We start from the raw sequence: 13563 nt of genomic DNA, 5'->3' as shown, positions 1-13563 counted from the left end.
TTGCTGTGCCTATCGGGCATTCCAGTGCTTGGCTCTACCCAAGCACACAGCCCTCAGTGCTCTGGGAGGGTGTCAGCTGGCACATCTGGAACTGGGCAGGACTTGCCTCTGCTTTCCATGTTCCCATTGCTCTTTTTTTGTGTCAGTACAAATAGGTAATCCACAAAGAAGATGAGTACTGGCCTGATTTTCTTATCCAGCCATAGTTATAAGGTCCCCACCCAAAAAACCACCCAAAACTCATTGTGGTGTTTTGGTGAGGGACAGACACCCCCAAGGTGCAGCATTGCTCAGTTCAGGAGGTCCTTCTCAGGCAGCTCTTTTGCTCCAGTGTTCCCTCCAAAGCCTTTGATGTGCTTTCTGGAGCTGCAATAGCTGTGGTGGTGTGACTGATGGTTGTCCCTGGGGTCCTTTTTCTTCCTCTTACATAATTCCCTGGAGGCCTTTGGAATCCAGAGCATTCACTTGTGCCCTAGAAACACGTTGGCACTGGGTTTCCCATTCCTCTGCTGTGCTGCTGGGTGGCCTTTGGCAGGAGACAAGAGCCCACTGCACTTGGTTGAGTCAGGAGCCAAAGCTGAAAGCTTTTGTTTGGCAGGAGATTGTTAATATTTCTCCCCCAGGTCTGATGAGCTTCAGGTTTAACAATAAAAGAGGTATTGAAAAGTTTTAAGGAAGAGCAGGAAATATTTGGAGGGATTTTTTGTCTGGAAGTCCTTGAACATTTATCCATGACCTCCAATCTCTAAAAACCATGGCTACAAACTTTCCTGGGAACTGTAAGAAGGTGCATTTGCTACATCAGAAACAAAGCAGGCTGGAAATGAACCAATGATTTTGGGAGCCCCACTGGGCTTTCTCCCAGTGTGAAACACTTCAGGGTCTGCAAACATTGCTGTGTGTCTAGGGGGGCTACAGGACTTGTGGAAACTGTTGTTGTGCAGCTGATGGTACTGCATCACTGACAGTGCTGACACTGATTTGTCCTATTTTTCATTTACTTTCACTGTAAACTTAGTTTTCCAATTCTGGCCCCAAAACTGCCAAGCTAAATAAATATTTTCTCTTTCATGTCCATCTCCATAGAAACAGAATCTGTGTTACTGCTATAATTGTTCTCTTGTGCTGTTTCTTCTCTCATGGCCTTGGGTTTATGTTAGTTTCTTTCTTTGGAAGATAATAGTTCACCTATTTAAGACAACTTGTAAATGCTTGAGCATTAAGGAGAAAAAGAGAGTGATCCTCTTCTCATTCTTTCCTCTATTCCTGAGCAAACATTCCTGAAGATAAAGGCCTCACAACTCTGAAAAAATGGAAAGATACTTATTTTAAATGAAGTCCTGGAGCAAGAATAGGATTTCCCACCTCCAACACCCCCTACTGCCTTTGGCATTTCTTTAACTGAGAGTCAGGCAAACCTAAGGACAGGGACTTTTCTGTGGTAAATCCCAATTGTTTTTAACAGATCCAAGTTTTTCAAGCAGCATTCAAGCAGACCACATTTCTTAGGTGAGCTCTGGCTTGTAGCTCCAGGTGCAGCACTTCCTTAGCTGTGAGCTGGATTCCATGGTATTTCCAGGATGCAATCACCTTTTAGAAGAGAACTGGATTTGCAGCAGCAGCACCAAAACATTGTCTTTCTTCTGGTTGCTGTTTTCCTTCCTATGTTCTCCTTTCCCTGGATTTGCTACACCATGACATGTAATGCCACAAGTCTGGAATTCCCAGTGTTAAGGAAATGACAAATAATAGCACAAACCTGAGGAAATGTTGCTTGGTTGGCTTGTTTGCTTTCCTTTAGAGGAGTGCTTGCAAACTCTGATCTTCAGAGGAGACAAGTGGTTGGGGTTTGAATTTGAACCTCTGAACCTGAGAGCCTTCAGGAAGATCCAATTTTAAAAGAGAGGTTCCTCAGGACAGTGCCAGAATCAGTTCTCATCTGAGACCAAACCCTGAGATTGGGGTTAGCAAAGATCTGTGTGGCTCTTATGGTTCTCTTAAAGAAGCAAACATCAGTCCCCACCTGAAGGGAACTCAGCAGGCACATCTGGGGCTGTGCAGAGCCTGAATAGCTGCTATGTCTGGTTTTTTCAAGTTGAATGCCCACTGGAGAATCCTTCCCAAGCCATGCAAAGAAACATTAACAAGCTCTTTGCCCGTGGAGCTGTCAGTGTTGCCTGTTGGATCAATCAAGCCGAGGCTACACTCCCCAGGCCATTCCTCTGTGCCCTCCCTCCAGCCCACGCTGCCAGGCCTTGACATTTGCTCTCTGCCCAGAGGCCTTGCACGCTGCCCCCACCAGCCCTGCAGCTGCCCCCCAGGCACACCCACAGCCTGCCCACAGGCCTCCAAAGCACCCCAGGGAACTCAGCTGGAGCAGGTCACTCACAGCTGCCCTTAGCCAGCACCTTCCCTTGGGATGGGCTGCCAGTTCTGACTCTCCTCCTCGCCTCTGAGTGCTGGAAACACAGAGGGGGGTCTGCAGTGCAGGCCCAGGAGCTGTGCCCAGTGCAGACAGGACTGAGGCTTCCCCCGCAGGCAGTGCAGGCCCAGGAGCTGTGCCCAGTGCAGACAGGACTGAGGCTTCCCCTGCAGGCAGTGCAGGCCCAGGAGCTGTGCCCAGTGCAGACAGGACTGAGGCTTCCCCTGCAGGCAGTGCAGGCCCAGGAGCTGTGCCCAGTGCAGACAGGACTGAGGCTTCCCCCGCAGGCAGTGCAGGCCCAGGAGCTGTGCCCAGTGCAGACAGGACTGAGGCTTCCCCTGCAGGCAGTGCAGGCCCAGGAGCTGTGCCCAGTGCAGACAGGACTGAGGCTTCCCCCACAGTCAGTGCAGGCCCAGGAGCTGTGCCCAGTGCAGACAGGACTGAGGCTTCCCCCGCAGGCAGTGCAGGCCCAGGAGCTGTGCCCAGTGCAGACAGGACTGAGGCTTCCCCTGCAGGCAGTGCAGGCCCAGGAGCTGTGCCCAGTGCAGACAGGACTGAGGCTTCCCCTGCAGGCAGTGCAGGCCCAGGAGCTGTGCCCAGTGCAGACAGGACTGAGGCTTCCCCTGCAGGCAGTGCAGGCCCAGGAGCTGTGCCCAGTGCAGACAGGACTGAGGCTTCCCCTGCAGGCAGTGCAGGCCCAGGAGCTGTGCCCAGTGCAGACAGGACTGAGGCTTCCCCCGCAGGCAGTGCAGGCCCAGGAGCTGTGCCCAGTGCAGACAGGACTGAGGCTTCCCCTGCAGGCAGTGCAGGCCCAGGAGCTGTGCCCAGTGCAGACAGGACTGAGGCTTCCCCTGCAGGCAGTGCAGGCCCAGGAGCTGTGCCCAGTGCAGACAGGACTGAGGCTTCCCCCACAGGCAGTGCAGACCCAGGCAGGTGGCTCAGGCTGTCCAACTCCTGGTGCCCTGGGCAGGCAAGGTGGAAGCTGTGCCAATGATGTGTTGAATCCAATTTCTCACTAGCAGAGCAGAGAGCCCAGTGCTGAGCCAAGGCTCAGGACTCTGCTGCTGGTGAATCCAGAAGGCCTGAGGATGCTGAGAGCCTGCCATGAACACGAGTGTGTCACCAGGGTGCTGCTGCACAGGTGGGCACTGCAGCCTTGTTGCTGTTAGCACTGTAAGAGTGTTGGGATGGACCCTCTGACAGTCCAGAACTTCAATGTTCTTGGATCATTTTACAGAAATCCCTCCAGCTCAGGGCCTGCCTCCCTGCAGGTTTGTCAGAGCCACAGTGGAAATACAACTTTAGATTTCATGGAAGTTCATCAGATCTCTGATGTTTCCAGAGAAACATTTTGGGTTCAGCTGATTGACACGGGTCATTGGTGCACTTGGCAGTGCTGAGCTAATGACCTGATGATTTTAAAGAAACCAGATTGGACAGGTACAGTTTGCCCTCAGTGAAGCTGTGCTGGCTGTCCTGGTCACCTCCTTGTCTGGCCTGTGCCCCAGCATTGCTGCCATGAGGATCTGCTCCATGCTCTTCCCAGGCACAGGGATGAGGATCACCAGTCTGGAGTTCCCTGGGTCCTCCTTTCCCCCCTTTTTAAAAACTGGAGGGATGTCTCCCTTTTTCCAGTCACTGGGGACTTCCCTTGATGGCTGTGACTTGTCCACTTGGATACATCAGCCAGTTCCCTCAGGACCTTGGGATCCCTGTCACCAGGCCCCAGAGACTGGTGGCTGTACCATCTCCCATGCCATTCCCAGCATCCCAAACCAGAACCTCCACTGGCAAGGGCTTAGGTTGTTTTATCTGGCCACCCACAGCATGAAACCTTCATATTCAAGCTGGTCATCAAATTGAGTCCAGAATGATGCAACATCAGAACCCAAAATCACTGTGTGCAGGTGGTGAAATGGAGAATCTGCCTCAGGTCCTCCGTGTAGGATTTTGGAATAGACTCAGCCCTGGCCTGATGCTGTTCAGGTCCAAGTCTGTGCCAGAACTCACCTGGCTTCATGGTAAGCAAGCTGGAGAGAGGGGAGGTTGGATCTTGGATCTTTCCATACAGATTTTTGACCCCCTCTACAATATTTTAAGGAAGTTATTTCTCACCAAATCACACAAATCTTTTCAGACTGGTTAGGGAAGAGCAGGAGATGTACCTGCTAAAACCAAGTCTAGCTCGGGCTACTCTGAGATGACTCTAAACCAGCTGCTCAAGTCTAATCCCTTCCTCAGCGAGAGCTCCGGCAGGGAAAGCTGCGCTGTATCCTGAAGAAATACCGGCATTCCAAAGCACTGCCCCGCGAGCCCTTCCAGGCTCTCAGGTGGGACAAGTCTGCCGCCTGCTGCTGACAGAATTATTTGCACAGAGAACCGGCGGACATCGAAAGGGAGAACTTCAATGTTCCTGTGGGCAAAGAAAGTGATAGTTTTTGAGAACTTGCCATAATGGTGTGTTAAAAATTATATTTGCTCTCACTGGGGCTTGATTAATAATGGGAGAGAAAACTTGTCTTGTTGATTAATAATGATGTGATTTATTGGGTGCTTTTACTGCCAAGTATTTGTGAAGGCTTTTAGATGTACTTTTGGTGAGAAAAGATCCCCTTGTCCTTACAAGGGTGTTTTTAAACGAAAGAAAGATATTGGAACCAGAGAATGTGAGAAGTTCCCTAAGACAGCAGGTAATGCTGCTAAAGCATTCCAGAAATTCTGAACAGCTTTTCTGGCACAGTCACAATCTAACAGAGGACTGCAGGCCTTGGAATTACGGGACCTAAAGGCTCCATGGGAAGTGCCTTGCTGACTCCAGGTGGTTTGAAACTCCCTGGAGTGGAGTGGCATTTAAGAGCTCTGATGAACATGTAGAGACTGCAGCCATATCTGCAGGTAAGCTTGGGAATTTCTGTTCCTCCTGAGCTCTGGGACACAATGTTAAGTACTGGAAATTAATATCTTGTCTATAAGTGAAAATGACACACTTGAGAAAAGAAACCAGGAGTTTCAGGCTGAGCCTGTGCATCAGAATTCATGAATGAGAATAAAAGACACAGACTCACCTTCCAACACACTCATAGGCTCACTCACCAGGCAGCTACAGGAAAATGTCTGAGGGACTTTTGAGGTGCTCCTCACTTAGAAATACAAATTAATTCATATTCATGAAGGAGAAAGGAAGAGTATGACAAGAAAAATTTACCCCATCAGCAATTTTTCTCCTTATTGAAAAGGTCATTCCTTCAGGAACACCAAGCTATTCAAGGCATCTCCTAACTATGCAAATATCTTGCATCAAAGTCAGTGGCATTAAGAACAAAACAAAACTAGTTCCTGCTTAGTCTGCTGGAGATGAATCACACAAAGAATCACTTTTACTGAAGAGTGAAAAACACCTTTCTGTTTTAGGACACACATGTCTAAGAGTCCAAGGCTTTGGTAACATTTCCCTCGTGCTGGGAGGAGAGAGCAGGCTGGGCTGCAGGTGGATCGCTGCCTTCCAGCCCCACCTACTGAGGCGAACGGAAACAACAGGAACACCGAGGTTTCCTCCTGGAAACACGATGTATCCCAGCTGCACGGCACACGGGGAACAAGGCAGGGCAGGCTGTGCCTCAAAACCTGGGGGCAGGGGGTTTTACACCATTAAAAGCTTGTAGACAGTTCCTAGTTTTAATTTGAACTCTGAAGAAATGTTCTTACTCCACTCGACGTGCCTTTCTGAGATATCAAAGGCATTTCTTACACCTCCTTCACTGAATTCAAGGTCTCACCAAGTTTCACATGTTGATTCTGACTCCCTTCCTTGCCCAGAGATAAAGTGCCCCGGGAGGATCAATATTTTGGAGGCACACTTGATATGAAGATACCAAACCCAGCCTGAGCCTTGTTGTTCTGCACGTCAGCCAAGGCTGCCTGCCCTGAGATCCCCCAGGCTGCCCCAGGAGAAGCCATTTCAAGGACTACTTTCAGAACTAATCAATTGTTTACTTTAAAAGTGGTTACTATAGAAATTATCATTATGGACTGGCAGAACTCAGGCAAAACACGAAGTGTAAGAAATGTTTAACCTCCCAGCTGACTCCTGTGCAGGCCACAGTTGATGCTGCCTGAAATGTCAGTGGCAAAACACCCCAATTAATTTGACACGTAGACTTTGATATGCAAATGCAGGCGAGGTCTCATTTACACTTGTGGATTACAGATGCATTATGCATAAAACAGACAAGAAAAACTCATTGTATCTCATTATTTGTCTCTATTTTACTGCAAGAGCATTTGAAGAGAATGAGAAAGAATCCAGGAGCTCAGCCAGATGCCCTTTGCCTCCAGCTGACATGGTGCTCTTCAGTGCTCTGCTCCAAGGATAAACACTTTGAAGGCCTGAGTGGCAAATGAAGAACCTCAAGCACACTGTGCAAAATCATTTTGCACATTAATATGTAAGTCTCCCCCAGCACTGCTGAGTTTGGGGATTTCAGGTGCTCAAGCTGTTTCTTACCTCAGACTCCCAGAGAACAAAATATTTTACAGAACAAATGGTTTAGTTTTTTGACTGTCACAAGTGTTGCTTTCTGGACTTGGTTTTCCTTTCCCAGCCCTCTCTGTGAGGAAGTGGCACAGCTGGCAAGATGTTCTAAGGGCAACCAGCAGGAGGTGTAATAACAGTAATGTAGATTTACCTTCTGCTGGAACTCCTGGCACTTCCCCTGCTCTTGAATTCTTAATCTGTCCAGATCGTCTTCATTTTCTTGACTCTCAAGGCCACACCACTTGAGAGAGACTCACAGGACCCTTGCTGGAGAAATGGAGAAATAAACAGTTAAAAATGGAATTTAAAGCACGTGCCATGGCTACATAAAATTAACTTTTCATCATTTTTTTCCACATGTAATTTACAGGTATTAGAGTAGAGTGTTGTAGGAAAATCTTAAACTGCCCTTTTCTGAAGCAGAGACATTTGGGCTTGGTTCCTTCTTCCTCCCTTTGCCTTGGGCAGCAGTCACTGTCCAACAGCCAAACAACTTCGATTTTATTATTTTTGTTTAAAATAATTCATGATGGTCTAATTTTAGTTTATTTTGTCTCCCATGTCAGATAATTTTTGGGACAATGCTGTGCACCAAAAGGAGGTGCAGTGAGGCAGTCCCTTTGGTATGTGTGTTGAAACAACACAGTTTGGGCTTCACAACTCCCAGAATGATACAGATCAGAACACCCCAGCACATATAAAAGCTGCAGCAGCTGCAGAACAGTATGTATGGAAGATAACCAGTGCAGCCACTCCTTCTGTCAGCACTGGGAATGGCAGGATTTGGGCTTTGGGTTCCTGTTAGAGTTTCTTTGGGTAGTCTCTTGGTAGGCCTGTGGCAGATGTAGCAGCCCTGAGGTTGGGTTAAAAATTCAAAAGTTACAAACTGTGTTTTCAGTTCCCACATTAATGGCAAACCAACTCCTGCCCTGGCACAGCTCCCAGCAGCTGGAAATGAAGCTGACAGCAGGTCCATGCAGATAATCACCCCAAGGTGCAGGTTTTCAGTGTGCCAGTTGTTCTGGAGAGCTTTGTAAGGGATCTGGCAAAGAGCAGACAGGTGCTGAGAGCACCCACTGAATCCAGGCCTCGGGTCTGCCCAGTGCAGTGACCAGTGACCGGGTGGGAACTGAATCAGTATTGAGGGCAAAGTCTCAGAGCAGAGGGATGACCAAGGATTATCATTTTTCCCAAGATTCAGGAAGAGTCTTCCTTGTGAAGGCTGGTGAAGCCCTGGCACAGGCTGCCCAGAGAAGTTGGATGGGGCTTGAAGCAACCTGGTCTAGTGGAAGATGGCAGAGGTTGGAACTGGATAATCCTTAAGGTCCCTTCCCACCCAAACCTTCCCTCATTCTGTGATTTCCTGCAGCTTTTTGTGCCACCAACAAACCCAAATGTCCAAAGTCAACCAACCTCACAGACTCTCCAAGGTAAGGACATGTGTTTGTGAGGTGTTACTGCCCTGCTTAGGGCCCACACTGACTTTGCAGTGCTGTGCAATCCATTCCCTAAGAGCCCTGTGAGCAGGAAACAGCCCTGGGTCATGCACCCACAGGGAAACTGGGACACACACACAAAAAACAATATAAAAAAAAACATTATTTACTCTTTCATGTGTCTTGATGACTTATCGTGGTGTTTACAACAGTGTTTAATTTGGAATTGTAAAACAGAAGGTGCTGGAGAAGTCTCACACCTTCCTAAAGCACCCAAACCACCCTAAGGTTCAGGACTGGGAGCTGATTTCCATTATCAGCTTTTGCCCAGGACAAAAAGGATCCTTTTAAGCCCATGGATCTACCACTGAGCTTCTCCAAACAGCTCTGAGTGCTTTTACTGCTGTTGCACTCACAAAGGCATACAGGTTGGAAAAGCCCTGCCAGCCCCTGGAGCCCACGCTGTGCCTGGTCCCACCTTGTCCCCAGCCCAGAGCACTGAGTGCCACATCCAGCCACTGCTTGGGCACCTCCAGGCTGGGCACTCCAACCCTCCCTGGGCAGTTCCAATGCCTGACAACCCCTTCTGTGAGGAAATTCTTCTGATGTCCAAGCTGCCCCTCCCCTGGCCAGGCTGAGGCCATTTCCCTGTCCCTGTGCCCTGGGGCAGAGCCCAACACCCCCTGGCTCTCCCCTCCCAGCAGGGATTGCAGAGCCAGAAGGTGCCCCCTGAGCCTCCTTTTCTCCAGCTGAGCCCCCCCAGCTCCCTCAGCCTCTCCTGACTTACCCTCTAGACACTTCTGCAGGTCCTTTTCCCTTCTCTGGGCACAGACCAGCACAGAAGGCTCCAGGGAGGGTGGCAGGGAGTGCAGGGATAAATAAAAAGGGAGGGTGCTATAAAAATGGGGGACAAGGCCTTGCTGTGCAGTGCAGCACAGGGAGGTGCCACTCTTTGATCAGGACAGAGGTCACACCATAAAAGAAACTGAACAAACAGTCTCTGCCAGGCCAGGCTGCCTGTGCCAACAGCCGTGGGGCTGGTGATAACCCTCCAGCTGAGCTGGGGCTTGGGAGCACCACAGAGACACTAAATCCTATGGCTGCTCTCTCAGCAAGAAACGGGGCCCTTCCCAAGCCTCACAGCTGGAATGGATCCCTGGGCTAAGGTGCAGATGTGCCCAGAATTAGGGGTGGGTCTGTGACAGTGTGACAGGGGGTGACTGTGGCCCCAGCTCGGTGTGTTTGGACAACCCTTTGGCTGCTGGTACAACCAAACCAGACCAACGTGTGTTTGGCTGAGAGAAAGGCAAAAAAAATACTTAAAGAGACCCTCTTGGATTAAATGATGAGGATTAGGTCACTTTTCCAGGCTTATCCATGGGAAAAGTGACATCTCATCACACCACACTGAATCTCAGCTGGTAGGGCTGAGGTTACTGGCAATTCTTTTTTCTGCCTCTTGTGATGACAACAAATAAATAATGTATAATGTAAACACTAAATAACATGTAATTTCTTATATGTTATATAGAATAATAAAATAGTTGTGCTTGTACCTCATGGAATCCAGTAAAAATCAGTGCATTTACATTATTTTTAACACAAAAAGAAATTATAAGAGGACAAAGGTAACCTCACTGATCTGCCATCATGTGCCTCACTCTGCTTTGGTTCCAGATTCCTGTGCAGTCACACCAGGAAGTTGCAGGAATATTCAGTTTGTTCTTCTTGGATCACCTCACTGTCATCTGCAGAGGGATTTATAAAGGTGTTCTTCAGTTAGACCTGAAGGTTAGAGGGGAATCTTCTCAATGAGAAGGCTGAGAGTCTCTATCAGTTATAACCCGATGCCTTGGAAATAATTTATCAGGGGGGCTGCTACCCCTAATGCAGCCTTTTATTAGGAGCATAGAGAGGTTCATAACAAGGTGTTCTGCTGGGATTTAAGGAGCCTGGAGATTTGGGGGGAACTGAGCAGGCTCCACAATGAGTGTTATCTCTTGGAGAATTCTTTTTGAAACCAGTGTTTGATTTCAGGGTGCTGCAGCCCTGAGTGCTGAGCCCTGAGGGACCACTTAAATAATGAGATGACAACACTCTCTTTGCATTGCTGTAAAATACAACTGGAATAGTTGTCTTGTAAGTGGAATTGGTGTTTCTGCCTTGAAACACCAATTCCAAAACATCTGTATTGTACCATGGAGGTGATGGTATGAATATCCTGAGCACCTTTTGGGGATGAAGTGTGGGGTGGGGGGCCCGAGGGAGCAACTGGGGTGTAGTGATACAATTAACAGGGCTCATTAAAGGAACATGGCCTGATTGGCACAGCAATCTGGGTGTTTCTGTCATTTTTTGTGGTGTTTTCAGACAGCCAGTTGGAGGTTACTTTGGAATGCACAGTGAGGAAGGAGTGTAAGAACACAGAACCCAGGACAGTATGGGCTGGAAAAGCCCACGGAGACCACCGAGTCCAGTCTTGGACAGATCCCCCCTTGTCACAGAGTCACACACTGGGGGGGTGAGCTGGGCCCCATGGGGGCATTCTGGGGGGCATCACTGCCCTCACACCCCATGGAGGGCATTCCCAGGGGCAGAACTGCCCTCACACCCCATGGAGGGCATTCCGGGGGGCAGAACTGCCCTCACACACCATGGGGGGCATTCTGGGGGGCAGAACTGCCCTCACACACCATGGGGGCATTCCCAGGGGCAGAACTGCCCTCACACCCCATGGGGGCATTCCGGGGGGCAGAACTGCCCTCACACACCATGGGGGGCATTCCCAGGGACATCACTGCCCTCACACCCCATGGGGGCATTCCGGGGGGCAGCGCTGCCCTCACACCCCATGGGGGCATTCCGGGGGGCAGCGCTGCCCTCACACCCCATGGGGGGCATTCCGGGGGGCAGCGCTGCCCTCACACCCCATGGGGGGCATTCCGGGGGGCAGAACTGCCCTCACACCCCATGGGGGGCAGAACTGCCCTCACACCCCATGGGGGGCATTCTGGGGGGCAGCGCTGCCCTCACACCCCATGGGGGGGTCTCAGGGGGCAGCACTGCCCTCACACACCATGGGGGGCATTCTGGGGGACAGCGCTGCCCTCACACACCTTGAGAGGGTCCTGGGGGGCAGCGCTGCCCTCACACACCATGGGGGGGTCTCAGGGGGCAGAACTGCCCTCACACACCATGGGGGGCATTCCGGGGGGCAGAACTGCCCTCACACCCCATGGGGGGCAGAACTGCCCTCACACACCATGGGGGGCATTCTGGGGGACAGCGCTGCCCTCACACACCTTGAGAGGGTCCTGGGGGGCAGCGCTGCCCTCACACCCCATGGGGGGGGTCTCAGGGGGCAGAACTGCCCTCACACACCATGACGGACATTCCCCGGGGACAGCACGACCCTCAAACCCCACGGGGCCGAGCTCGGCGCCATGGGTGGCTCCCGAGGGGCACTCCCGGGGCAGGCTGGGCCGGGGGTCGCGCTCCCCTCACCGAGGCGGGCTGAGGGTGATGACGCGGGCGGCGGTTCCGGCGCCGGGGCGGTGACCGAGGCGGCGGCGCGCACGGAAGGGAAGGCAGGAAGGGAAGGAAGGCGGGGGGGGAGCAGGAGGGGAAGGTCCCGCCGCTCCCGCCGCGTTCCGGTCACCGGGGCCGGGCGCGAGGCCCGTGAGGGGCGCGGGGGCGCGCGCGGGCTCGGCCGGTGGCGGGAGCGCGCATGCGCCAGGGGAGCGCGCGCGGCGGGAGCGGCGGCGGCGGAAAGTATCGCGAGAGTTGGCGCGGCGGCGGCGCTAGAGGTGACCGAGGCAGCGGCGGCCGCGGCGCCTCCTCCTCCTCCTCCTCCTCCTCCTCCTCCTCCTCCTCCTCCTTTTCCTTCCTCTCCGGCCATGGAGAAGGCGGTCGGCGCGGCGGTAGCGGTGACGGCGGAGGAGGGCGGCGGTGAGGGCGGCGGCGGCGAGGCCGGCAGCGCCACGGCGGGGCCCGGTCCCCCTGAGGGCCCCGGCGCGCCCCCCTCCCCGTGCGGGCCCGGCGCGGCGGGGCTGGTGCGGGTGTGCGATCTGCTGCTGAAGAAGAAGGCGGCGCCGGGCAAGGCGAAGCGCGGCGGGCGGGCGGCGAGGCCGGCCAGCAGCAGCGAGAGCGGCGGCGGCGGCAGCGAGAGCAGCAACAACGGCAGCGACGACGACGACGAGGAGGAGGAGGAGGAAGACGAGGAGGAGGAGGAGGAGGAGGAAGAGGAGGTCTCCGAGGTACGGGGGGCAGCGGGGGGAGGCCCCGGGGGTTTCCCTGCTGATCCGGTTTCGTAATTGCAGCTCGGCCGGCGGCTCCCCCGCCCGCGGCCCTGCGGCACGGCCGGGCAGGGGCACTCACAGGGGCAGCACCTCGTGGCGCGGGCACCCCCGGGCACCCCCGGCCTCGGGGGCGGCTCTCCGTGCCCCCCGGCGGTCCCCGGGGGTGGGGGCTCCCCGGGGGCGGCACAGCGGCCGCCCGCGCCCCCGGTGCGGGTTTGTCCCGAAGGGAAGGCCCGGGAGGCGCGGCAGGTGCGGGGTGCGCCGTGCCATGTGCCGCACCGCCATGGGCACGGCAGCGGGAGAGCCGCGCTGGGCGCTGCTGGCACGGCCGGGATGGCGCTGCGTGCGGGGCTGGGCAGGTGCTGGCAGTGCCAGGCGTGGGAATGGCTCGGCTTGGGCAGCGTGTGCAGGTGAGGCAGGGGAAGGGCAGCCGAGGCCGGCAGAGCGCCTGGGGTGTCCCTCTGCCTCCTGGGAACGGCCCGGATTCCGTGGGAAGCAGAGGGCACCCCAAGGAGGCGTTGGGAGCTCGGGTTTTGTCTAACGCGCCGTGTTCAGGTGGGTATCGCTGGGAAAGGCCCGGCAGGGCTGGCAGGCCCTGGGTGCCATCCCTGGGCACACACAGCTGCTGTGCTGCACGGGTTTCATTCTGTAACCTCGGCTGAACCTCCACTTCTGCTTTTTGTGGGTTTTTGAGTAGTGTCCTCAGAAAAGGCCTCTTGAAGTTTGGTAGCTTGTCTTTGAAGTTGTTTTCTGAGCGCTTTGGCCTTCGAGTGTTCTATCTGCATTTCTGTTAGAAATGAGCAGGAAGGAACAGTCTGATAGGCCCGAGGAAGGGCTGGGCCAAGATGCTGAGAGGTTTTTCCGTGGTCAGGC

General features: G+C 53.3%; 1 protein-coding gene and 1 long non-coding RNA gene across 4 annotated transcripts in view; one reads left to right on the top strand and one right to left on the bottom strand.

Moving 5' to 3' along the window:
- Positions 1–416: 416 nt before the first annotated feature.
- LOC139671987 (uncharacterized) lies at positions 417–12145 on the bottom strand. 2 transcript variants are annotated; one of them, XR_011697835.1, is made up of 5 exons: positions 11897–12145; positions 10026–10140; positions 7108–7223; positions 4588–4835; positions 417–1303 (listed from the first exon to the last, which is right to left on the bottom strand). It is a non-coding gene; the product is annotated as an uncharacterized lncRNA (long non-coding RNA). The 2 variants fall into 2 exon arrangements; XR_011697834.1 differs by lacking the exon at positions 417–1303 and having other exon boundaries at positions 3711–4835.
- ANKRD17 (ankyrin repeat domain 17) overlaps positions 12003–13563 on the top strand; it is a 74656-nt gene continuing 73095 nt past the window's right edge. For both annotated transcript variants that reach the window (XM_071555297.1, XM_071555296.1), the window contains exon 1: positions 12003–12648. In XM_071555297.1, the coding sequence (XP_071411398.1) occupies positions 12289–12648 (360 nt within the window). In that variant the 5' untranslated portion in view covers positions 12003–12288. The remainder of the gene's footprint in view (positions 12649–13563) is intronic.

This window comes from Pithys albifrons, chromosome 5 (assembly GCF_047495875.1).
Source record: "Pithys albifrons albifrons isolate INPA30051 chromosome 5, PitAlb_v1, whole genome shotgun sequence".
Lineage (NCBI taxonomy): Eukaryota > Metazoa > Chordata > Aves > Passeriformes > Thamnophilidae > Pithys > Pithys albifrons.
This window is presented reverse-complemented; position numbering and strand designations above follow the sequence as displayed.